We start from the raw sequence: 25,884 nt of genomic DNA on the forward strand, positions 1-25,884 counted from the left end.
AAGCCTCGCGGCGTTTCTCCCGGCCCCGCCCAGCGGGCCCCGCGGGGCCTCCGCGGCCGCCCTGCAGGGGGCGGGGTGAGATCGCGATGTTTCCACGGGAGGCGCGAGCGCCTGGAGGCGCTGCTGATAGGGCCGGGGGAGTCACGAGGGGCGAAGGGGGGGTGCTGGGGGGGGGGGGTCAGGCAGCGCGCGGCTCTCGCGTCATTTGGTGCGGATCGCGGGTGCGCGCCCGGAGCGGAGGCTGCGCTGCGGGGCTGCCGGGAGCGCGCTCGGGCCCGGGGCGGCGACGCTCGGTGAGTGCGGGAGGCGCGCGGGACGGGCCCGGGGCTGCGGCCGCGCCCGGGGCTGCGGCCGCGCCCGGGGCTGCGGCCGCGCCGCGCTCGGCGTGCTCTGCCTCCCCGGCTGCTGCCCGGGCGGGATGAGGAGCGGGCGGTGGCAGCGGCGCTGAGCTGGGGCGGAGGCCGGGCCGCCGGGCTTTCTTCCCGCCTGAGCGCGACGCTGCCCTGCGGAGAGCCTCCCGCGGTGCGCGGCCGCCGGGCGTTGTGGCGGACAATAACGCGAGCGCCATTTCCCGGGGAGCGGCCGCTGCCGGGGCGGCGGAGCCGTTGGGCCGGGGCAGGGCCCGCGGCCGGCCCGGCCCGCCGCTGCTCGCGGCCCTGGGCCCGCTGCCGTCCTGCGGGCGCGGCCGCTCGTTTCGAACGGATTTTTGCGTCGTTCCACAGCCCGCAAAACGGGACCGGCTCTCTCCTTTCACGGAGCTTCGCTTGCTTCGTCCTGCAGTTGTCATGGGTGTTTATTTCTTAGCTGAGAATGGTTGTTGCTAATGTACGATTTTTACAGCTGACGGATTTTTTTTCTTGGCTGCACAAGCTTTAGTGAAAACTGGACTCTGTAATGCTTTAATCTGAGTCCTGTTAAGGTCCTGTGACCTGCTGGGGATGAGTTGTCATGCTGAGTATGGATGACGGTGTTGTAAAAGCTTCACATTAGGATAAGGTCGTAGAGCATCTACTTAGGAATCATAGCAATAGAGACTGCATAATACTGGAGCAGAACTGCTGTACGATGGCGTTCTGTACCATTCTGAGGAGATGCATTACAATTTCAAAGAATATTTCTATATATTCAACTGTTCCTTTTTCATGAGCTCCTGGTTTACATTAATGTCATACCTTTTTTTTAGACATACCTGCTTCTAAACTGAAGTGTGTCAAGTCTCTTCCAGCCTTAAGTGAGTTGTGGGTTTTTTTTTTTTGTTGTTGTCAGTGCTTTTATTTGAGAAACGGTTGTTTTGCGTCTGGCCTGGTTTGGGGCGTGCAGGGACTCTTGGATTTGCATAAGAAAATACCTCTCATGGTTTTCCCTTCTCTGTCCTTAAGTGCTGCCTTGTAGTTCCATGCTGCCTTAAGGTGATTGTAATTGGGATAAATTTAATAGTCTATAAGTCACAGTGTTGCTGAGCTCAGATTATCCTGTATTCTCCAGTGCAGGTAACTTCGCTAAGGGAAGCTTTAAAAATGCTATATTTTTAACTCCCATTACACTATTGAGGTAGTGTAGTTAAGAAGGGTTATAATAAGAGTAATATGTTCCACAAAGTTAAAAATTCCTACATGCTTCTAGGCAGATGGCAGTGTATTACTATAGCCAGGTGAAACTTGCTGCTCTGATACTTTTTCTGAAAAAGCCTGTACATAAAAATTAGCTTATACTTTCCATTAATGTAGCTGTTTTAGCTGGAGGGGATGGGGAAAAAAGTTAAATTACGCTTGGAGAGTGGGAATTTAATTCTTATGCTTGGCTTTTCCCTGTTGTTGCTCAACAATATTTGTTCATTCTCTTAGCTACTAATAGTTTGACTGTGTGTAGCAAGTACTTACTTGTGTAATTTTAGTTGAGCAATAGTCGTTGACTGTGACACATTGAAACCACTCCTGGCCACTGGCTATGTGTTTTATGGCTCTCCCCTTACTGGATGATGGGAAGAATCAGTGTGCTTTGCGTTTTGTAGTTAAAAAGTTATGCAAAAGTTATACAAAAAAAATGCAAAAGTCCTTGCTTCCCAGCCCACGCAGCCAAAGAAGCAGTCGGAATGCGTAGGGTCGGCTTCTCAAGGTTGTTTATTTTCTCTTATCTATAACATGCTTTCTCAAGGAGCTGTGGTCTGTCTAGCAGGTCAGTCTGCGACAGACTCCAATCTTAGGGTGGTGTTACCATTTGATACCAAAAACTACGTGTACTATGTTTACAATAACATGCCAATATCTATCATTTATGTTGGACAGAGTGTCTCTGCCTTAAACAAATAGAAAAGTGTCACCCGTCACAGCAAGACATGGAGGGTAAGAAGGAGGAGAAGAAGGTCAGGACACGCCCAAATCCCTCCATCTTGTCCCCTTGAAACACTAATTTTAAAACCCTAAAATTCTACTTTTTCACCCTGTGTGAATTCAACTACCACACTGCTCAAACCCTTGAGGCTTGTAATTCCTCATACGAAGTTGGCAGGTTTTTCCATGGGCTAAAATTGAAGCCCCAGGTGTTTCTGACTTCAGGCCAAGGTCTCCGAGCCCCCTGCCAGGGTCTTGACATCCCTGCTAGAGGGATGTCCTGGGTTCCCACAGTAATGCTGATTTTTAAGCAGTTATGATGCCTTGGGCTAATAAAAACTGTTGTCTGATATGGTGTAAGTGTTGTAGCTGAATTCATAAACAACTGACGCTAGATGAATGTTAATTTTCAGAGATTTTTTTCAATCAGCTTTTTACTACTTTTGAGGTGATGCTTTATTTGAAAGCTGAGAATGATATTTAATATATCTGTTATTTCTGTTATTCCTCAGTCTTCACAGTTATTGAAGTCACTGTAGGCTTTACAGTCAGAACATGACATTTAACAAATTGAAGAGGAGAAAGATCTCCTCTGTACTGTACTTGTGCTGTACTATATAGTATTGTATTATATAAATATTTTGCCTGTCACATTCCTAAGTTGATCTAATGACCTTTATTAACACTTGGTTCTGTCTGTATTTCCCATGATGGCACTTAAAACCTATCTGCTAGAAAACCACATCTCTTAAGCAGTCTTATCTTCATTTCCCTTTATGAAGTGATATTTCAGTTAAGAAAATTATCCCTATGGGATTAATTCTTTCTGTTTAATCTGTTAATGGAGTGGGGTTCAGATCTAACCATTTAACGGTGCTAACTGCAGTATTCTTTGAGTACATTCTGGCATGTCACAGCAGTGTACACCAGGATGTCCTACTTTCTCACTTGCAGGAGTTACCTGCAAGTAACCTGCACTGCCTGTTTCCTCAATGCCTTCTAAATATGCTTTTGATGTAAGTAGTTGTTTGCATTGGGCTGCTAGAGCATGAGAACTTTGGTTTTGTTGTGTAAAATAAGGTTCAGTTCATACAGTAACTATTCTTATTAAAGAAGGATGAATAGTAGAGAAATGAACATGCCTTTCAGAATTTTAATAAATAGATAGTTGGCAATATAAGAAATAGAAGAATATGGATTTTTAAAAGGTGTCTTCACTGTTTCTTTTAGAGATTAGAGGAAGATATCTCCCTTAACTGAATTTACTAGATTATGACATCTCCCATGTTTTTCAAGCCATAAGGGTTGTTTTTTGCATTAGTCATCAGACTAAAACATTCCACTAGCTGTATTTACTGAGTGTAAATATCTGACAAGTCCGAAAACCTTTATTTGTGTGGGTTGTCACAGATTTAAATAATGGATGGTTCTGAGGAAAAAAAATAATCATTTACTATGTCTGAAAGAATGCTTACTTTTATAAAAAGGTCCTTAGGGTGTTTCTCTGTCAGTTCAGGTAGTGCAAAAGCATCAGTGTAAAAGTGTGGAACTTGCACAAATCCTCTGCTTTACCAAAGACACTTCAGTGCATTCATGCATTGACTTCTGCTGGGTTGATTTGCATTGTTTTTCTCTTTTACAATTCACTCCAGCTTTACTCTGTGATGACCAGACCAAAAGGTAAGGCTGTCCTGAAAGAAGTGATTCTCTGGTACAAGGAGACTTCTCACTAGGTCATTATGTAAAGAATTACATTTCTTCTGAAGTTGCCTCTGCAATCCTCTGGGTAGCATGTTTTGTTTAGCTATGCCTCAGTCCACCGAACACCTGTATAGGAGAAGTGTTTATGTTCTCTGTGGGAGAAAGATAATCACTGTGATAGCTGTACATGTGCCTGCCATGCTTTCTGCAAGTCATTGCTGCTGTGCTGAAATCTGCAATCGTTGTCTGATGATTTGTCACTTTGGGAGATGTAGATCAATTGATTCAGGTCCTGTCAGCTGCTACTCCTGCACTGGCAAAGTGTGTCCAGGATCTGCAACTTTATCAGTAGGAAACTCCCTTAAATATCTGCTGAGAGAAGATTGAGCATGTGCTCTCTATCCGAATAGCTGTTATCTGTCATGTTTTCATATTTACTATATATGCACTGAAGTAGTAATTGCAGTTTTCAGATCCATAATTTGGATAGTATTTGGATAACTTTTACATCACGAGTTTGGAAAAAGTAGTATCTGGTGGTTTTGGTTTCCATTTGGTCATGCTGCCTTTCCTAGAAAAAGGTTTTATTGTATTAAAACTTTATAGAGAAGCTGTGTAAATGTAGAATCTTTAGAGCTCTTCTCTTGTTTGATATGTATTTGATTTAAAATTTTGATTACCTTATGGGAAGCTATCAAATTGCATTAAGCCACCGTGTCATTGGGTATGTCTGATATAGGAGGATAAGTCAGAGAACACTCACTTCTTCCTTAGATACAGCTGCAGTATGCAGAGTCTGTGCATCCTTCTGATGAAGGAATGTTGTGCAAAAGGCAGCTGGATAATATTAGTCAGCATGATCGTGTCATCAGTGCTCAGCATTGACTTGTTCGAGGGGATTGAGTGTTTTTGTGGTGATGTCATGGGAAGAAAAGCTTTGAGAGCACAGAGAATCTGCAGAATTCTTCCCTGGTGCGGGAGAAGAGTGAAAGGCCTTGCTTGAAATAAGTTGGGCAGTGGAGCTAGGCCTGGAAGTTGCATATGAATGGGAATTAAGAAAGGCTGAGATGGGGACTGAGAGACGGAAAGGAGAACAAATTATTAATTCAGCAGTAGCTGTAGAGGATGGAAGTGCCTTAATATATCCCTCTGTCAGCAGTGCACTGAAGAAAGTGCATTCAAGACTTGTTAATTACTAAGTACTTAATTTAAGGCATAATTAATATTGAGAATTCTCCTCTTGAAGTGGGAAAAGCTTTATTGCTCTGAAGGGATTTCTGTACTTCCCTATTATCCAGGCCTGATCTTTAGCAGTATTCTTTCTGATACTGTTTAATTAAGCTACCAATTGTACTTCTTAATTTGTGAGTCAGAGCATCTTATTTTTAAACAAACTGTTCATGTATCATAGCAGAAATTTAAAAAAAAAACCAAACAGAAAGGTAAATCTTTTCTGAGTCTGAATGCCAGTAGTTTCTTAGTGGAATAGAAATTTGGTATCACTTCAGAACACTTAGATATTTTTCTGCTGAGTTGTACCTTCCATGTTTGCCTTTTTTACCTCTTAGCTAGCTATGCACTATTTAATCTAGAGGAATAAAGTAATTTAAGATACTAATTGCAAAGTGGATCTATTGAACTCCTGCTTTTTATCTTGAAACTTTTCTAGGCTGCTGAAGAAGGGAGAAACCAGTTATGAAACATAACTTAGCTATGAGATGTGGTTGAGACGTTGCAAAGACTAGTGAGCAACTATTTTGACTTCTCTTACAGCAGATTGTAGTAAATGTAACTGGGGTTGCTTGTCTTTCTGTCTCCTGTAGGTGAAGCACATTCTTACTGACATCTGTTTGCCTTTCATGTTGATCAGTTATTGTGCTGACATCTCCTCTTTAAATTCCTGTCTTTGTACAACAGTTCAGTGTGTGTGTTTTCAGCCTTGCATGTAAAACTGTCTGCGTGAATCAGAGCTGTTGGGTGGGATTTTGACGAGCACACTCTGGAAAAAGCATCTCGTGTGACCACCTCTTTTTGCTTATGTAAGACCAGTGGGATCACATGTCCACAGCAAAAATGTGAGCAGTTCCTTATTTGGTAGTGCATTAATTACCTTGATCTTGCATGAGTGTAACAGCAATTAAAACAATACTGTGCAGCCGAGTTGTTTTTCAACTGCATTTATTGTGTTTGCAGTTCATCTCTTCATTAAGGCTGAAAAAATAGTTCATTTTCTCTTGGAAACTAGTAGCTTCTGACATTATTAAAGGGGGAAAAAACCTCAAGAAAACACAAGGAGAATTTGCATGGGGACTGTGCAAGCATCTTCCACCTATTCTTCACCCACCCCCTCTTGTGTGTGACCTGTAACGATGATCAGTTGTTTCTCATTGATAGCTTTTAATTATGTCAGAAAAAAATCTAATGCTTTTGCAAGAAGAAAAAATACCTTGCAGACATGACTTCTGTCTATTTCTTAGTTATGGAACATGACTGAAGTAGTGATAAAATTCTAGATGAGTTTGTCAGCCTTCTGTGTAAACTTGAGAGTATATTCAATCGTTAGGAAAATATTTCTATAATGTGTTATGTTCCACTAATGAATGTTCCAAACTGTCAGTGTGTTGGGGCAGTGTTATTTGTTTTTTGTTTGTTTGTTTGTTTTTTTAAATATAACAAATCCAAATACTTAGTGATAGGCTGAGAATCATTGGAGGGAGAGGTTTTAGGTTCACATCAGGTCACATCTGAGTTGTCTGTGCCAGAGTCACAGAGTCTTTTTTACAAGAGCTAATCTGCGAGGAATATTTTCATTCTACAGGTACAATTATGTATTGCTGTATCTTTGCTAAGACAGTGGCTATTACTTGTATTGTTTGGTGGGAAGACCCCCACTGAGTTACTTTGTTATGGATGAAGGAATTGCTACTGTACTTAAGGTAAACAGAAATAGTTACAGGTGGTAGATATCCTCCTGAAAGGTCAAAGAGATGTACTATGCTACAGCCATCAAAGTAGATATTAAATAAAACATACTGCCCATCCTAATGTTTCCTGGGTGGGTCAGAATTGTAATAATGACCTTATGTAGGGTGTTGAAATAAATGCCTTCAAAACACTTTCTTCAACTCCAGGTTCTTGAAGGCAAGTCAGCAGGGCTTATTGTGGAAACTTGTGCGAGTTTTCCATTGTCCTTTTCCTGTTAATCAGTACATAGCACTAGTATTAGGTCACAGAAGTTCTCCTGCACCAGGATTCATTGGTGGAAGATCTGGTCGGGAGCCAGTCACAGTTCTCAGGGTCTGAGCTGCCTGCCCTTGTGTCCAGCCCGGAGCAAATGTTACTTTGGTTTGTGCCAGCTGGCCGGGAGCTGTGGGGTGGGGAATGCTGGGCTGCAGAATGAGCTGGCCATTCTGTCCTTATATTTTTAGAGATATTTCTGCCCCTTTTGTGTTGCAGGAGTGGGGCTGAATCCATTGACAGTGAATGTCAAATTAAGCCTCGCTTTTACTGGAAACGGGAATACTGAAAACATCTTCACAAGTGCGACTAAATGCCTATTTTTAAAAAGTGTATTTATTGTAGACACCACCTCTCTATTTTACTTCGGTGGAAAACAATACAGATATACTTATTATAGTCTACTCACTATTTTCCAAGATTGTATAATAAACACATCTGCAGGGCAAACAAGTAGATAGAGGTCTACGTGTTTTTTTCAGTATCTTTAAAATTGTCTGACATTCCTGTTCTGGTTTCTTTGTTAAGAAACTTGCTGTACATCTCTTATGTAGTACTTTTTCAGTGTCCCACTGAGACCATTATTGAGTCTCCAGTGGTTTTCTGCAGGGAATCCTGTTACTTGAAGAACTTCTTAATTTTATTATTTAAACTAGCTTCTTCTGATTACACTTTGCTTCTGGCAATGGGCATAAACCATAAACGATTCATTTCCCCCTTCCTCCAGCATTTGTTGACTGTAGTGACTTGTGTTTTTTGGAGACTGAAGAATTCAATCCTCTTCAATTGTTCCTCACATGGAAATATTTGCATTTTTTTGTTATCTGTTACAGTCTCTGAACATTTTTTATTTTAAGTAATACACATGGTTTGGGACAGCTGAAGCAGGCAGAATAGCTGAGTGTTACCAGTGTAGATGGACTTGGTACTGTAGTGTTTACATGAGTAGAGTAATGTTTTCTGGGATTTTTGTGTCCTAGTGTCTCCTAATACTTATTTTTGTGGTTTTTTTTTTTTTTTCCCCTGGCTACCAAGCAGTCTTGTATTCGTCACAGATCAGAATTAATCAGTACTTTCTTAAGCTTTTATAAACAACATATTTTATTAAGTGGTGTAGTCTTCATGCTGAGAAAACAGTGTGGGGCATGGAAGCCCCTGGCTATGTATAAAGTATATTTACATCCAATAAATCCAGTAAATTAGTCCTTTGTGATGGTATTTGTAACATTCAGTGTGTTGGCACTTGAGAATCTGAAAGACTTGGATTGTAGTGTTTGCTTAATACTGTTAACAGAAGGGCTATAAGACTTTTTACAATCAAATTAAAAGCAGCTGCTCTTGGAGAGAAATGGAGCATACACAAAGCACTAAGCTGTTCATATTAAATATCTTTACTTGTTATATAACCAACATGAGAAGGTTGGTGACATGTGAGTCAGAAACCTGACTAGTACAGTGTGATAAATATGTGATGAAGTCTAACTCTTCATTTGCATATGGGCAGTTTCAGGACAGAATTCTGTTGGAACTCAAAATGTCCCTCAGACATTTTTGGATGTTCCGGGCCCAGGTCAGAAGCATTTGAGACCCTGGCAGGCAGCTGGAAACAGCTGTGATTTTGGATTTGAACCTTGGAATGATTTACCAACCTTGCAGGAAGAATAAGAAGTCAGAAAAGTTTAGATATTATAGTAGAAGTAGTCACAAAGTAGAGGGAAGAATTTTTGAGTGCTGTACAAGGGGGTTTTAAGTCTTGTACATGGGGGTCAGAAGTTTTAAGATGGAGGGATTTGGGCCTGCCTTCTTCTTCCTTACCTCCATGTTCTTGGTGATGTTGGCACTCACAGATTGGTTTAGAGTAGAAAGGCATCATTTAACATAGGTCATAGGCATTGGGGAAAAACTATAAACATTTAACACGTGATGTACCATATAAAAGACAGCAGCAGCCCTGGGTGGGGGGAGAGAAGCAGCAGTTGGGAGTCAGAGAGGATGTCAGGGTGTGTGTGTGCCTCTGCCTGAGCTGCTGAGCTAACCACAGCAGCTCCAGAAGAAAATCTTTTAGATAGCTTGCAATAAACTACCTTGAGACTGGACAACAGAAGACTACTGAGTCTTTCTTTGAAATCACGGGTTGGAGGAGAGACTTTTCCACCACATGGAGCCACCCCTGACCTAGAGATGAGCTCTGGCAGAATTTGTTGAGTCTTGGGTGAATTCCTGAATGATAACCATCAGAGCAGCAGGCAGGAAGGACAAAAATGTGGGGTTTTTATATGTAAAACTGAAAGAAAGAAGTTTGGCTACTTCTGTTTTCTTTGCCTCAGACTTACAACTTAAGTAGTGAATTGTGCATCACTTGTTAAAATCAAACATTTTCTTGGAGGAAAGAGAACTTCAGCTTTGTTGTGAATGTGGGGGTTTTTTTGCTAATAACAGGAGATATTTCTCCGTACCAAGACACTGCATTTTTCCATACAGATTTTTACAAAAGTATGTGTGACAGCATTCATAACTACTTGAAGTTCATAGTATGTAAGACGGGCATGTTAAATGTTCTGCATGATTGGCATTTTTTTCTGATCACCACTCAAATTAAGTAAGAATCCCTTCACAGAAATATGTGGGTAGGGATTGAAATGGACACAGAATCTAAGGAAGGTATTGAAAAGCACCTGTGGAATGTCTACTCTTTGAGAAGAGGGAAGTCTTAACTTGCAGGTGGAAATTCTTGGTGTTGCTTTGTGAGGCCATACTTTGGATGTTTCCGTTTGAGTTTCCAAGTGCAATCCTGTGTTTTCAACAATTTGTACATCACTGCTGAAACCCGAGAGCTCTGCTTACATTCCCATAGCTGTTTATTCCCTCTTAGTGCTGAAAAGTTCAAATGTGCATGTTTACTCCAAGACAATTTTTGTTTTTCAGCTATAGTAGAGATTGTGACTTAATAAACAGGAACCAGGTATGAGATGTCAGTTTGCTATGTTCTAATCAGTGTATAATGGAAATAATAATTTCCTGAAGAGAAGAACCTAACCCATAACTTACCATATAATAAATTATTGTAAGTTTTAAAGTATGATGAATGTTTTCAGTTGTACATTTCATTTCTAACCTTTGGTCTGTTGTTACAAAAAGTAATAAGAAAATTAAAACTAATTTAGAAAAATTACCTAACATCTTGTCATGTAGTCTTTTCCAAATTAAATTGAAGACTGTGAATCATGTACTTTAAAATATATTTTTGAGATTTAAAAGTGATAACAGTATATCTCTGTTTCTAGATTTTGCACTAGAGCTAATTCATTTAAATTCTGGAATGTATATTTAAAGCCAGCTTTTCCACAAAAGACCTTAAAAATATACCCTTTGGCCTGTTGGCAGAATTTCATGTATATTCCAGTAATAGTATAGGCACTGTTATCAAAGACATATTGCCAGTGAAAATTAGAAAACGTATTTGTTGATGCTAGGACTGGTGTAACTTAAGTATAATGAATTTATTGTAAGTTATGTGGCAATTCACTTTGCTTTTATGATTATTCATTTGGATGTAAAGTCAGCCCCAGAATCCTTATATGCAGCTAACTTTTTACTTCTGTCACAGTAGCAGTTTCCACAGAAAACTCAAGTAAAAATTTGATACATTTGGTTCTTACCGGGGTTTAAATGAAATGAATAAATGAAGCTTTCCTTTTAGGGCCATCAGTTAGAAGGAACTGTGATGCTCTGCAGGTTTCACTTTGCATTTTTTGTTAAGATATATTTTTTTAAAATCAACTAATTTTTGCTTCTGTTGTAAACTTCAAAATTTATTTCTGTGTATGATACCAGCTACTGAATAGTTCTGTGGTGAAACTCTATAATTATAGAGTTAATGAATGGGGCTTGCATGTACCAGGTCTTATTCACAGTATAAAGTGTATATAAAGTACAAACATAGCTCAGGAAGCCACTGCATCCAGTTAAAGATGGTGGGGAGAAGAGTTGTAGAATTTTTTCCAGGTAAAACAATGGATGATGTTACAGGGAATGTTTTTATTGTATATGAGTGTGCTTTCTTCAAACCATTGTAGATGAGTATAAATTTATTCATTCATTAATGTGGGTTTGCAAATATTATGTACTTAATTGTGAAAGCTTTTCCTGGAGAAGGATTTGGCTGCTATGCCTTGACATTTATGTGCACATGTGTATTTATAGTTGTGATCTGTCTGGAATTTGCCTTTGTGGTTTTGTTTGCTCTTTAATTTGTTATGTGATCTAGTCCTGTCTTTTTCAGTTTTGTTTCTGTGGTTTAATAAGTGAGAAGTACAGAAGAAATGGATTAATTTAAAGCAAATAATGAGCATTTTTATTCAACTTCAGGGAATATTGACACTGTTCTACCTAGAAGCTTTTCCTTAACATACCGGTGCTAATTTATGATTAATCTATAATTTGAGTTCAGTATGTTATTACGAATGCTTCCATAATTGCTCTCACTTGCTGTTTGTGAAGGCTTCTTTTAAAGAGAGCAGCTGATTCAAAGCTGATGTCAACACAACTGTTGGTAGGACCCTGTCCCCACTTTCTGCCAAACAAGATTTATAGCTCTTGGCCATATGTATGTGAGTTAAAATATAGTTGTTTTGAGAGAATAATGGAAAAGACATTTTAAACCAAAAATTCTCAAGTGGAATGCAATAGTCAGACTCGGCCTCCGAAGTGGAGCTCTTGAAGGAACAATTTTCAGCTTCCTAGTATTTATTTCACACACATTTTTAGATGAAAATGTAGATGAAAAAAAGGAAGTCTAGTATTAAAAATGAATGCCATAGGTTTTGATCAAAGAACATAGAAAATCTTCTAGGTTTGGCAAGTTTCGTATGTTTTCAAAATTTTAGTCAGTTTCCCTGGCAATAAAATTTTTAATAGTCTATTTGGCATTTACTAATTTGTTAAATTTGAAAATGTACCCTTTTTTGCCCCCAGTCAACATTAAAAAGCTTGAACTGAAATTCCTTTTTTTTTTCCCCCAGTTTATACTTTAACAAAAACCCGTGATGTAAAAAAGCACTGGACAAATACGGGCTGTTAACTTCCTCAGTGCAGAATAGGAGTACCATGACATTATCCTGAAGTAGCTCTTAAGACCAGAAGTCACATCTGAGACTGCCTATTTTGGTGGAAAATTGTTTTACAGGGTTGAATATGACCAAGAGCTTGAGAGATGCCACTTGATACTGGAATGATGATAACTTTTTTCTGTGTATGCCTGAAATGGAATGTAGCTGTTGTATTTGAAGACTGTATAACCAAAGAACTGATCATATAAAGGGTTAATTGAGTCACAATGTGATTTATCAGTTAGAGAATTAATGTGGTAGGGTGAGGAAGAAATTAAGCGATGGTGAGGGGGTTTTAGCTGTTAAGTTTTTGAGGTGGCTTCCTGGCCAAGTATGTCACTGGATTTGTATGTCTGAGAATTTCCTTAGCTTTCGTACAGAAGCATGCTTAAACAAGTCTTGGGTTATGGCCTTGTTAATTTTCTAGCTCTGTAGTTTAGTGGCTTGCTGCTGGGGGCTCGAGTGAGCTGCAGGACCCACTGCTGCTGGCTCGTCACAGCTGAGAGCAGCGTGGCTGTGTAGGATCCTCGGGCTGTGTGCTCTGAATGCTGCCGGAGCAGCCCCGATCGAATGCCAGCCCCGCCCTTATTACGGGTGGATGAGCTCCCATCCCACTGTGCCGTGGGCAAGTGTGCAAACACCGCCCGTTCCTGTGGGACTTGGACACAAAGCAGCAGTCTCTGAAATAGGAGGTGACTGAAATGCAAGGATTCTGGGAAATGGGCATGCTGACAGAGCACATCAAGGTAGAGATGCAGAAACTTGTCTCAGTTTGAGACATTTAGGAGGAAACATCTCTTAAGGGTGTCTCTTCTGAAGAGCTTTACTAGCCCATCCGCCACGGGTTTTCACAGGTTCCAAACGATTTTCCTTGGAGAAAATGAAAAAACAAATTTGTTTATTTAACAAGCAGAGTGCTCACAGAAGAACAAAGTAATCCCGTAGAGGCATTCTTATATCACACAGTAGGTAATGGCCTTATCTGTTTTTTTACGGGACAATTGCTCAGGCATTTAAACAATAGATATTCAAGTGTATGGGAAGCAAAATCTTGTTATTGTCTAGAAGAGTGTTCTTCTAGACAATAGTAACAGAGAAGATAGGACTATAGCAGTATAACTGAATATTTACTTGTTTTTTTAAGGCTGTTTTGTTTTCTGTTTATCTGTGCTTATTTGAAGGGACTGCAGAGACAGAAGTCCTTGAAGAGAGTACCTGAAGGATTTTGCTTTCTTTTATTTAGATAATTCTGGAAATGAATATGGAATAAAATAACAACAACAACAAAAAAAAGGTAGCAAAAACCTGCAAATATCAGACATTTGGATTCTAAAAATCTAGCAGTTCTGATATGACAAAATTGGAAGACATAAAAGCTTACCACACTTAGCAGATGGATTTCACTGTCAGAAGAAGTGCTGGCATGACTGGATGTACCCATATTATTATTAGCATAATTATTAGATGTCCATTTTATGCACACTAGTATTCTAATTGCAATATTAAAAGTTTCCACTGCTTTTAAGAGAGTATCTTTGTCTATTAGAAACTGTTTAAAGAGCTCAGTAAGCATGTGAGAGGAGCTGTGGCCTGTTTTCAAAAGATCTCTGATCGTGTGATGAAGGAAGGTCTCAACATGGAGAAGAAGGGACATGCTTTCTGGACTTGACTCTTAAAAAATAGAAGTTTTTGCAGTATAAATTCATTCCGACATGAAGATCTCATATAGGGCAGGAAGTAGAAGTAATGTAGTCCCTACTGTACATCCCACTCAGAATCTTTAGTTTAATTTTGGGGAATAGTTTACATCATTATGGTATAACTCAGCACTTAGGCCAGAATGGCACATTCCCCTCTGTAGGGAGAGAAAGGATGCCTGAGCACTTAGTCGCTGTGATATTGGACAAAAAGTCCAGTGTAACTTTGTTGTTACCAGAATTTGTTCTGTAAGTTTTCATTATTAAGATGAAGAAACTTTATTTAAGGAGAAATCCTGATTATTGTGGCTTTTAACAAAACCCTTAAAATGAATTACTGTGGTGTTACAGAATGGGGGGATGTGTGTGCACAGAATCTGTCACTATGCCTTGTTAATTGCACTGCTTGAGTGTTTCTGTGATACTTGGGACATAGTGCTTAGTACAGTATTCATAGTGGAGAAAATGTTCAATTTAGGATGTGGGCTTCAAAGAATTTATCTGAAATACTAGTTTTAAATTAACTAGAAGAGCACTTTTAAAATAAAGGTCAAAATAAAAGGGTGATTTAGTAAAGGGTGATTTAGGTGGAGCTCAGCAACAAGTTCTTCCTTCAGCTGTGAAGGTAATTTAGTCTATAACCCTGTGACTCCCACTGTGCCAGAAATGCAAGTGAGTCCTGAGAGATTTGCTGGCAAGGGTAGCTAGTTCCTTCTTTCGATACCCTTTGGCCTCTTTTACATTTGTAATCTTAACTATGTATATGCTAAAAGTTCTTGCTTTCTAAAATGTTCTCGTGAAATTTTGACTTTCTTCTCTCTTTACCTTTTCCACACATATTCTGAGGAGAATGTAAACCCCCCCCCCCCCGGTAGATAGATAATTAGGAAAATCCTGTATACACAAGGATCTAGCAAGTTCTGTTGCAGATAGTGGAAAAGATAAAGGTGTGAGGATTAGGAGGATGACGCAGGTTAAGAAAGTGAAAGTAAAGTCCCAAATCTTTTTCTAGTACTTTCTGGGTAAGGAAGCATTTTCTGACCCTTGTTATCAGTCTCTTGTAAGTTTGAGCAGGTTCTAGAAAACGGCTTCAAATATAATGCTCCCTCAGTCAGAGGATTAGTGGGTTTTGTTGTTAGAAGGAAGGCAGCTGAGCTTAATTACCTCCATAATAGTAATTTCATAATTCAAACTAGAAATGTCTTCATACAGACAACTGTAGATATGACCAAAAGTGTTGTTTTTTAATACTTTGTTCCAGGAAGGAGTAATTTTTCAGTTGTGTTACTCCGTGATATAGTTCATTGCCCTGCTGATAAATGTAGCTAATTTCTTGACCTATAGCTCTCAACAGAGGTATGAAAGAAATCTTGCAGGCTAAAACTTCTTATCATTTTCTCTGTGGACCGTGAGAAATACTTCAGGAGTAGAATTTGTTTTATATATTTTAAAACAAATGTGTAAGAACCAAGTATTTTTTTCTTATTAGTGTCTCATCAGATGAAAGCTATTTGTTTGGTATATTGCCATACTTGTATAATAATACTGGTATTTCCTATTTCATAGAAGATGGCTGAGACAGGATTTACATTTTGATCTGCTTTAATTTAGTGGCTTGAGTTGTGGTAAACAAAGTGGTATTTTTTTGCTGAGATTCATTCTTACTGCTTAATAGTACATGGCTATGGTCAACTTTAGTTAAAGGTGGTTAATTCTATTTTTAAAGAAACGAAATTTCGCTTTCTGAAGCTTTGTCGTTGATATTTCGTATCTTATCGTTGATAAATTCTTCGTAGCCTTTGCTGGAAAGGGTTCAGCTCCACGTTGATATATTTGGAAAAGTTATGTACAGCTGTCTCTATAGAAACAGTGAAGTAAACCGCTATAATTACTGCAGACGGCTTCAGCGGTGTCTGGGGCAGACGGGGCCCGGCGGTGGCGGTTGTGCCCGCGGCGCGAGGCGCGGCTGCCGCTCCGCGCTGCCGCTGCCGCGGGAGCCGCGCGCGCAGGCGCGGCAGAGCGGGCGCCGCGCGGGCCGGGCGGGCGGGAAGTGACGCGCGCGGCGCTGGCGTTCTAGAAAGAGCCGGGACACGTCCTGCGGGGGAGGGCTCTGCCGTGCCCGCTCTGTAAGCGTCCATAAAGCGGCCACGGGGCAAGCAATGACATACGGAGAAGCTGTCTGCTCTTTCTTTAATGCATCGTAGAGTTTGTTGTTTTGTGGCAGCTCTGTTTGTTTCAATTCAGAGTTTGATTTTTATTTTTTCTTCTCTAGCATCTCCGCCTCGCTAAGACACTGGACGCTGCTTTCTTTACAGCAAGGAAAATCTGAGTTCCTCCGACACTCAGGATGGGGAAAGATTACTATTCTATCTTGGGAATTGAAAAAGGGGCTTCTGATGAGGATATCAAAAAGGCTTACAGAAAACAAGCACTGAAGTGGCATCCAGATAAGAACAAATCTCCCCATGCAGAAGAAAAATTCAAAGAGGTTGCGGAAGCTTATGAAGTGCTGAGTGATCCCAAAAAGAGAGATATTTATGATCAGTTTGGGGAGGAAGGTATGTATATCTCTGTTATGCTTTGGTCGGTCGCTTTCATTATGTTGAATGAAGCAAAGTAAACATGAAGACATGGTGTATGTTCCTCTTTAGACAATGTATTTACAATGTATTTGTTTGGCTCATGAGATTTTAAGTGTAAAATGTATTGCTGGGCTTAAATACTGGAAAAGTTCTAATTTCTTAATTTAATGGGGTTTTGTACAAGCCCCAGATACCCGACTGGCAAAAAGTTACTGAACAGAAAGTGTCTATCACCCATGAATAGCTTTCTGTGGTCTATTACTGCTGCCTTCCTTTGCCAGAGCAGTTTTTGAGATGCAGTTCAAAAGCATGTATTCTTTTCTTTAATTTTTGCTTTAAGGGCAGTTTGCTTGATCTAGGCAAAGCAATCTTTCGGAGCAGAAGCCCAGGTGTCCAGCCTGTAGTTGTCCTTGGCTTTGTGCCTAGAGAGGAAAGAATTTGGCTGATGTCATGAAATACCAGAACAATTTTTTAGCTTTAATTGTAAACAGTGATAACATGCCAAGAGAATGAGGCCTCTGAAATGTCACATTTATCCAAAAATGGTTATCTGGAGAGAATGATTTTTAAAAAAAAAAAAATTGTTGACCAGCATGACTTTCAATCTTATGATTGAGCAACAGAGGAAGTCATTAACATCCCTTCCCATAAATATATATGGTATCAGGAATTCCATTTAAAAGAACCACTTCCGTTGTGACAAGTAGGCCTGCTCATTGCTATTTGCTCGGGGCCATGTGTTTTACAATTATAAAGGACACTTAAATAGCCATATTTAGTATTTTGGGCAAAAATATAAAGTATGATCTTTAAAATGTCAAATGTGGGAATACCTCCTGATGCCTCAGTTACTCTCTAAGCTCTTGTAGGAGTGTAATTAGTTGTTTTAATGGAAATGCAAAGGGTTGGGGTTTGTAAGAGTGAGGAAGCTTCAGTGTTTTTGCAGCCAGGAATTGAATGTACCTTCAGTAACTTCTGGCCAGCTATTCCAGGAGGTGTCCTGCTGTCACAGATTGAATCCCCTGATCTGCGTATTTGGCATTAACAGTAGTGTGTCAGAAGGATGTACTATAGTTTGAGTACTTTTGCTTTGGTGTTGGAATGGGGAAAGCATTTTAATGTCTTAGTTGGTTAGTGTTGGTACCCAACATTAAGGTTATGCATGAGAGTACTGAGCTAAAAAAAACCCCTACAAACCCCTCTTTCAAATTTATAGAATGCCTCTGTCATAATGTAAGCCTTCATTTTTCTATGGTTATAAAATATGATAGCAGCTGTAGTTTTGAGGTGATCTAAGACTCAAAAAAAAGTTTAAAAAAAAAAAGTATTTAAGATTCTTTAAGACAAAAGTATCTTAAGAAGACTTTCAGTCTTCCAATGGTTTGAAAAAGTACCCTGAAATAGCTAGTGCAGAAGAGCACTGTTACAAGGAAGTCATTGATCACTTATTGGGAAAGAGGCATTGAAAAAAATTTATTTTAGCTAGGTTTGAAATGGGACCAGAGGAAGTACAAGAGAATTTTTAGTGAGAATTCTTGGCAGGAAGAAATGAGATTTAGATAGCTCTGTGTGAAAGATAGAACAAAGCTATTGAGAACCTTCTGTTTTTTTTCATGGAGACAGCAGTAGTGTATACAAGGGTTTTTGTACCCAAGTGGATCTTACTAAGTTCCATGACGCTTTATTTGTGGCTACGTTGAAGAGAGTTCCCAGGATTTGTACCTGTTTTGTACCATAGGAACACAAGCTGTGATAATTTTGGGATTCTAAATTGAATATTAAGGAAGCATATATGTGCTTGACTGTTGGCGTGTTACCTTTTACTCAGAACAAATTGCAGGAAAATGGGTAAAAGTAATTAACACTGAGGTACAGCTAAGCTATAGAGGCTATGGAATACGTTGCATATGACAGTGAATAATTTCCCCCAGAAGTGACCTTGTAGAAGGATGCAATTTGCAAAACACGTTGCAGGACAAGAAGAAATCAAGCAAACCTGTCTTCTGCTCTTAAGATGCTAATTGATTAAAATAACTGCTTTCAATCACATGAAATAAAATTGGTTGTGTTAGAATACCTGTTCTTCTGAAGTAAGTCATTCTAGAGCTTCAGAAACCTTGTTGTTGTTGAAGTTATTGAATTGCTAGTTAGTACCTCATATTCTCATGGTGAATCCTCCTTGAAAAGCAGACCTTTCACTCTGCTGCAAATATCTCTGACTCATCAGTCCTGATATCATTACACTGTACAGCAGAAAAGCTCATATTAATACCCAGTTTGTTTTTAACTTTCTTATATTTTTATTTAGGTCTTAAAGGAGGAGCTGGAGGATCTGATGGCCAGGGTGGTACCTTCCGGTACTCCTTCCATGGAGACCCGCATGCTACATTTGCAGCTTTCTTTGGTGGCACAAATCCTTTTGAGATCTTCTTTGGGAGGAGGATGCCTGGTGGCAGAGACACTGAAGACATGGAGGTGGATGGTGATCCATTTGGATCCTTCACTAGTTTTAGTATGAATGGTTTTCCAAGGGAAAGGAATACAGTTGGCAGCCAATTACGACGTAAACAAGATCCCCCTGTAATCCATGAACTTAAGGTGTCCCTGGAAGAGATCTATCATGGCTGCACAAAAAGAATGAGGATTTCACGTAAAAGGCTTAACCCAGATGGTAGAAGCGTCCGAACAGAGGACAAAATCCTTACTATTGAGATAAAAAGAGGATGGAAAGAGGGCACCAAGATCACTTTTCCAAAAGAAGGCGATGAAACACCCAACACAATTCCAGCTGATATTGTTTTTATCATTAAAGATAAACCTCACTCTCACTTCAAGAGAGATGGATCAAATATTGTCTATCCTGTTAAGATCAGCTTAAGGGAGGTAAGTTTCTCTTGTGGTAGAACTCCAGATGTTTGATGTTATTACAGTACAATACAGTGGCTAAAGCTGTATGGTAGCTGTGTGTGTGTAATGTATTTTTTTCCTTCTTAATTAGTATCAGGTGGAGAAATAAACTCTTGATTTCATTATGAGCTTTGTATAAATTAAGCTACCTTAAGGGATTCTGCAATAAGTGTGAAGTGAGGTGAAGCACCTAAAGTAGTGAGGGAGGGAGAAAAGACAATATTTAATGTTAATGTGGGTAATACAGTTCTTTCACAGATAAAAGCCTACTTAGACTCATTGAATTGTTAGTAAGTTGGACATTATTAGTGTCTACTAAGTGTGCTGAGTCAGGTGAAGTTGCAGGGATCAAAATCTTTCTCTTGAGAGATCCTAATAATGAAAAGAAACTTGGATAAAGCAGAAGATCTGTAATGTTCTAATTTTGGTGCAACAAAATTGTTGTTTGGATTTCTTTAGGCGCCACAAATATTCACATAAGACAGCTGTGAAATTTTATATGCTGCTGCTTATAGACACTTAAATGTTCTGAAATTTGATATAATAGAGGTTGATAATGTATTAGGAAAAAAGTCCTGTGCAATGTAAACAAACAAAAAGTGAAATAGGATTCTAAATTTCCAGTAGAGAAGTATGATTGAGGAATTCTGCTCAGGTCTCTTACTATTTGATAGAATATTTGAAGGAGATATAAGCTCAATTACCCTCCAGTAGCCACTGTGTAACATTCATAAATTCAGTGATATTTAATGACAAATTAAAGTTTTCTCTTTTTAAGAGAGGAACATAGTATTAAAATTTTGACATCTGAGAAGTGCATAGGAAAAATGTTTTAGAATTCTAGTCACTTTTAAATAATCCAAATTCATTTATGGATACAAAAAAGTTCTGACCAATTTGTTTTTCTCATTTTGCAATCTATCTTTAGGCTTTGTGTGGCAGCTCTTTCAATGTGCCAACGATAGAAGGAAGAACCATACCCATGACAGTCAATGAAGTGGTAAAGCCTGGGATGAGAAGAAGAATTATAGGATATGGTTTGCCATTTCCCAAAAATCCTGACCAGCGTGGAGACTTAATTATAGAGTTTGAAGTAATTTTCCCAGATAACATTTCTCCAGCATCAAAAGAAGTACTTAGGCGAAATCTTCCAGTTTCATAAAATGGAAGACTGTGTCTGTGAACAGATTAAAATAGGACACTGGAATTGCAGAGGACTGGCGAGTCTGCTTTAAAAGTGCAATCTGTAACACCTAGTGGAATCTTTTTTGTTTTGTTTTGTGGGATGGGTGGGGGGAAAATACTGTAATGCTGCATGAAAAGAAAAGGGTTTAAGTAGAAGTCATACAGGTGAATTCTGCAGTAAAAATTACAGGGAAAACCACTCATTTTGTTTTACATCTTCCTAATCAGCAATGTTTAGTCATTATTTTGCTTAATATAATTACAGTAATTTTTTTACAAAGTCAGTGCATATTTCTGATACAGTACTTGAGCCTCCAAGTACGTTATTTCTTATATCCTCGCTGTTTCTATAACATTACACATTTATACAGAAATTTGAGATCGTAGTAGATATACACAAAGGTATAAATATTTTAAAGAGCACATGAGAGAGATCATTTCAGTATGTTGCCTTCCACTGCATAAAGCGTAGGCCAGAAAAATCAGCTTGGACTCCTGACCAGCCCCCCTGTACAATGAAAGCATTCCCTTTATTGCCTCCAGAAGTGTCAGGACTGCATTGTGAGTGTGGCAAAGGGCATGTGGCCTGAGGAGCCAGAGTAGCCATTTACTGTGGGATAGTTCCTCAGCCTTCAGGCAGAATAGCAGGAAGGGATTCCTCAAGGACATGAGCAGCAAAGGTGAGCCTGCTGTCTAATGGGCAGGGCAGGAAAGCTGACTGATGATGTGGAGAAGACTGAGGTACTTTGTGCTGCTTTTGCATCCGTCACTACCAGTAAAACAAGCATGCAAGAATTCCAGGCCCCTGAGACTAGAGGGGAAATCTGGAACTTTGGTGGTGGGGGATTGGGTTAAGGTGCACTTTACCTGGAATTCCGTGAGCCTGACAGATTGTACCCAAGTGTTGAGGGAGCTGGCTAATGCCATTGCAGGGCCACTCTTGTTTATCTTTGAATGGCCAGGGATTAAGGGATATTCCAGTAGACTAGAAAAAAGAAAATACCACTCTGCAAGAAAACCAAGAAGGATGATTTGTGAATCTGCAGGCCAATCGGCTTCACCTAAGCCCTTGGTAATGTGATGGAAAAAGAATCCTCCTGGAAAGCATTTCTAAAAGGTGGTTGGGGTAATCGGCGTAGATGTACGACAGGGAAATCTTGCTTGACCAGTCTAACTGCCATCTACGGTGAGCTTTGGGGGATGTGGGGAGAACAGTCTGTGTTGTTTACATCAGTAGACAGACTGATGAAGTATAGGTTGGATAAGTGGAAAGTGAGATAGATTAAAAGCTGGCTGAATGAGGGGGCACAGGGGGTTTAATTAGTGGCAGAAAGTCCACTCAACATTGGTAGAGGCAACTCAATAGTGGTGTACCCTCTGGCTCAGTACTGGGGCCAATACTAGTCAGCATTGTTAATGACATGAATTTCAGGATGGCGTTTACAAACCATATAGACTCGGAGGAATAGCTAGTGCCACCAGCTGATGGTACTGCCTTTCAAAGGGGGCCCCAACAGGCTGAAGGACTGGGCACAGGATTCTCACAAAGTTCAGAGGGGGGATGCTCCGCTGGGGAGTAACTGAACCAGCACACTGTCAGTAAACTGACTGTGAGCTGGCAGTGCAGCCTTGTGGCAACAGGGGCCAAAGCTTTGCTAGCAGGCGAGGGGAGATGATCCTTCCTTGTTACTCAGCACTGATGAGCATCCATCTGGAGTACTGAGCTCCCTGGTACTAGTGGAGCAGCTCTGGCACAGGACCATGTATGAGAGGCTGAGAGAGCTGGAACTTGCAGGCGTGGGGAAGAAAAGACTTGGGGGAAATCTTGGCACCTGGCAGGAGGGAATGAAGATGGAGGAGCCAGGCTCTTCTCAGTAGCTTTCAGTGACAGGACTAAGTGGACACAAGTTAGGGGTTCAATCTGAACAAAAGGAAACAGCTTTTTACTGAGGGGATGATCAAACACTGGAACAGGTTTCCTAGAGAGTTTGAGGGGTTGCTGTCCCTGGATACTCACAGCCAGACTAGACATTGTGCAGGGCAGCAGGGGCGTTGGATTCCATGATGCCAAGAGGTTTCTTGTAAGCAAAATCATTCTTTGAACTAGGACTTGGCATTTTTTGCTAAGGGCTATGTTCTGTAAATGAGGCTTAGCCCAAAGATGGTGGTGCTCATGTGACAACTCCCTAGGGAGCAGGTCTGTGCTGGGTTGGAGACATGTACAAAAACCGTGTAAAAACATTTGGCTAGGGCAGGTATTTAAAGATCATGCTGATCTAAAGTATTCATTATTTTCAAAGGTCAAAGTTTACTCCCTTGAAGAAAAAAAGAGCTAGGTTGTATCTAAAGCAAAATTTGTTTAAGAGTCGGCATGAGATAGGGGTTGCCCAGAAACTTTCATATGCTTGAATTGAGTTACTTTTTTAAAATTCAAATATGAGTCAGTTGTCTTTAGAGTTCAAAGGTGCATAGAGAGATGGAGAGGCCTCTGTAATAGTTGAGTTTTATAATACAGTAATAGGGCTGGTTCCCTTGGTTGCAGCATGGTATTGGTGGAAGAAATGCCTTGTGGGCATGCTTTATTACTTGAGTTTAAAACCATAATACAATACAGTGCTTTAACAATACTTTCAAAGGGTTGGGGTTTGGGATTTTTTTGTTGTTGTTTTTCATATTAAATTTCAAGATTTGCGGTCAGCCTTTTGCCTGTGGACATTTAGAGGTTACCTGCTCTGTTAGGTAGCCTAAGAAATAGCAGTGTTGTAGATGTGACGGCAGAAAAGTAAATCATATGGAAGTTGGGATTTAATTTAGAATAATTTTACATGAGTGTGAGAAGAATCCCATTTCTTTTACTTAAAGGAGTAGAATTTTTGTGGGGTATTGTTCAAGTCAATTTTTCAACTGCAGATCTCTTCATGCAGTATCAGTTAGATTGTAGTCCTAAATCTACAGAAAGTAAACAATAGCTGGAGCAGTATTACAAAGAAAAAAATTGCTGCTTAGTGCTTCTGCATATTGTTAATACTATATATTGTTTGTTGAAAAAATTTCCATTTCAGTATGTTCCGTATTGCATTTCTTATGTGGTTTTTAAGTAAAAAGTGTAAAGTTGGTTTTTAACTTTCTCTTATATTTTGTTATAATGGCAAATGCTACAGGCTACACGACTTAAAAGCATATCAACCTAAAATACCTATTTGTCAGTTTAAAAGCTAATGGAATTAAGCATTTTTGTAATCCAAGGTCTTGTAACCATATCCAACTTGTAAAAAAAAAAAGTTGCAGCAACTAGGATTATTTTTTTTGTAACCATCTTCAGGTAAGAGGAGTAGTGTCAAATTGAGGAATTGCAGTATCTTGTGTATTTAGAGGTGTATATATATGTATATGTGTATAGCAAACTAAACTTTTCCAACTGTTTTCAATCTCAAAATACAAAACTTATAGAACTGGTATGAAATAAATGCTTGTATTTCTTTTCTTATGGAGAGATAAAAAAGTATATGTTTCAGAAACCAGCATGTAGAATTACTTCAAAATATGAGAAGCATTAATATCTATCTAATCCAGCATTCACAAAAAATATTTTTCTAATCAAAAATGTGCTTAAAAGCTATGTTTTAAAACCCACTTGATTATTTAATAAAGCTACTTGGGAGAAGGAAGCAAATACTCAGTCAACTACTATATTTGTAACTACTGAAATACATGAAAATAAAACGGTCATTAATGAAATCGGGATGGATTTTTGATGTCTTGGAGGTTGCTTAGGTGCCACAGAAGGTAGAAGTAATTTAGTTGCTTTGGAATTCATCCAGCAAGTCTGAAAACCTCTGCTTCTAAAGATCTTTTCTTAGTCTCACCAACATCAAGCCTTAGGACAACATCAAGCTGTTGGAAGAGTAGGACAAGCTACATTACAGCCTTTTCTCCTTCCTGCCATGCAGTGGTACTCTGCTTGCTCCACAGCTTTCTGCTGTCATGAGGGGCTTAGCATTCCATTCTTTCACTATGCCATTTCTGTAGTAACTGTGCTGAAATCTTCCTGAAGCCTATTTGTGGTATGTTGAACAAATGCACTCCATTCTTTTCTAGTATATGCATCTTATATGCTAGTCTGACTCACCAGAAGCAGACTTTTTTGGGATCAAATAGGTTTTCCTTAAAGAGTGACATTTGCTATAACTTAGGGTGAAACCATGCACTTGAATTCATGTGCTAGACCTAAAAAATATGGGCCATGAACATGATACTGTAAGTGTAATTAAGAGACAGTTACACTTTTTGGATCAGTAAGTGCTAGTCCTCTTGCAGCTGCCATGAGTAGTTCTTACTATACTGCTTCCTGAACACGTGCTGTAGAACCAGGGAATTGGTTGTACAGCCACTTAGTGTTCAGCACCTAAACTGAGCAAATAGCAGCACTAACCTCCTCAGGAAGTGCAGAATCTCAGCTCTTCATTTGTCAGATTGCTCAGCAATAGACTGTTGGATGGCATGATTTGTTTCCTTCAGGCTTTTCCAGTTAATTGCTCTGTTATTTAAGCAGTGAAAATAGAGATTTGTTGTTGATCCCCTTGGGTGTGGAAGGCACAAGTGCTCTGTGCTTGTTGCCCTGGAATTACTGGCTTACTGAAGGGAGGAGCTGTACAAACAACAATCCTGTTAGTCATGCCTGATTGCTTTACCAAGGACAAACTGCCATGTTCACAGCCCTGCTGCCCTACATTCAAAAACCGCCTAATGCCACTCAACCAGCAGCTGAAATACCATATAGCATTTCCCTGAGTAAGGGTAGATACCCCATATGTAGTGAAGCACTCACTGATAGTGGCATTTTATAGCCAGCACATTCTCCACAAACTCTAAGGCTGTTGCCTGCCATGGTTCTTGCATCCCAAGTATTATGTGTGAGAAACTGAAGAATGGGGTAGCCTGTAGTGTGCAGTGTACTCAGGATAAAAGGAACAAATTTTTTTTTTTTAATAAATGGTTTATTTTTCTTTCTAAACCCAAGGCTAATACCAGTTTTATTTCAGTTATTAACTCTCTTCAAAAAGTTAATTTGAAGTAATTTTTAGATGCTTAGTATCCTGAGTTGCTGGAGGTTTATTTGGATTGGTTGATCTAGTTT

General features: G+C 39.7%; 1 protein-coding gene across 4 annotated transcripts; it reads left to right on the forward strand.

Moving 5' to 3' along the window:
* The first annotated feature begins 152 nt into the window (after window positions 1-152).
* On the forward strand, window positions 153-24,485 carry DNAJB4 (DnaJ heat shock protein family (Hsp40) member B4). 4 transcript variants are annotated; one of them, XM_077785401.2, is made up of 5 exons: window positions 173-293; window positions 1,184-1,231; window positions 16,346-16,631; window positions 18,964-19,538; window positions 20,491-24,485. In XM_077785401.2, the coding sequence occupies exons 3-5, from the start codon at window positions 16,421-16,423 to the stop codon at window positions 20,722-20,724; spliced, it is 1,020 nt and encodes a 339-aa protein (XP_077641527.1). In that variant the 5' UTR covers window positions 173-293; window positions 1,184-1,231; window positions 16,346-16,420; the 3' UTR covers window positions 20,725-24,485. The 4 variants fall into 4 exon arrangements, with proteins under 4 accessions (XP_021383073.1, XP_077641527.1, XP_085442484.1 ...); XM_021527398.3 differs by lacking the exon at window positions 1,184-1,231 and having other exon boundaries at window positions 153-293; XM_085586358.1 differs by lacking the exons at window positions 173-293; window positions 1,184-1,231 and adding an exon at window positions 15,308-15,429.
* The last annotated feature ends 1,399 nt before the right edge of the window (window positions 24,486-25,884 follow it).

This window comes from Lonchura striata, chromosome 8 (genome assembly GCF_050655825.1).
Source record: "Lonchura striata isolate lonStrDom1 chromosome 8, ASM5065582v1, whole genome shotgun sequence".
NCBI lineage: Eukaryota > Metazoa > Chordata > Aves > Passeriformes > Estrildidae > Lonchura > Lonchura striata.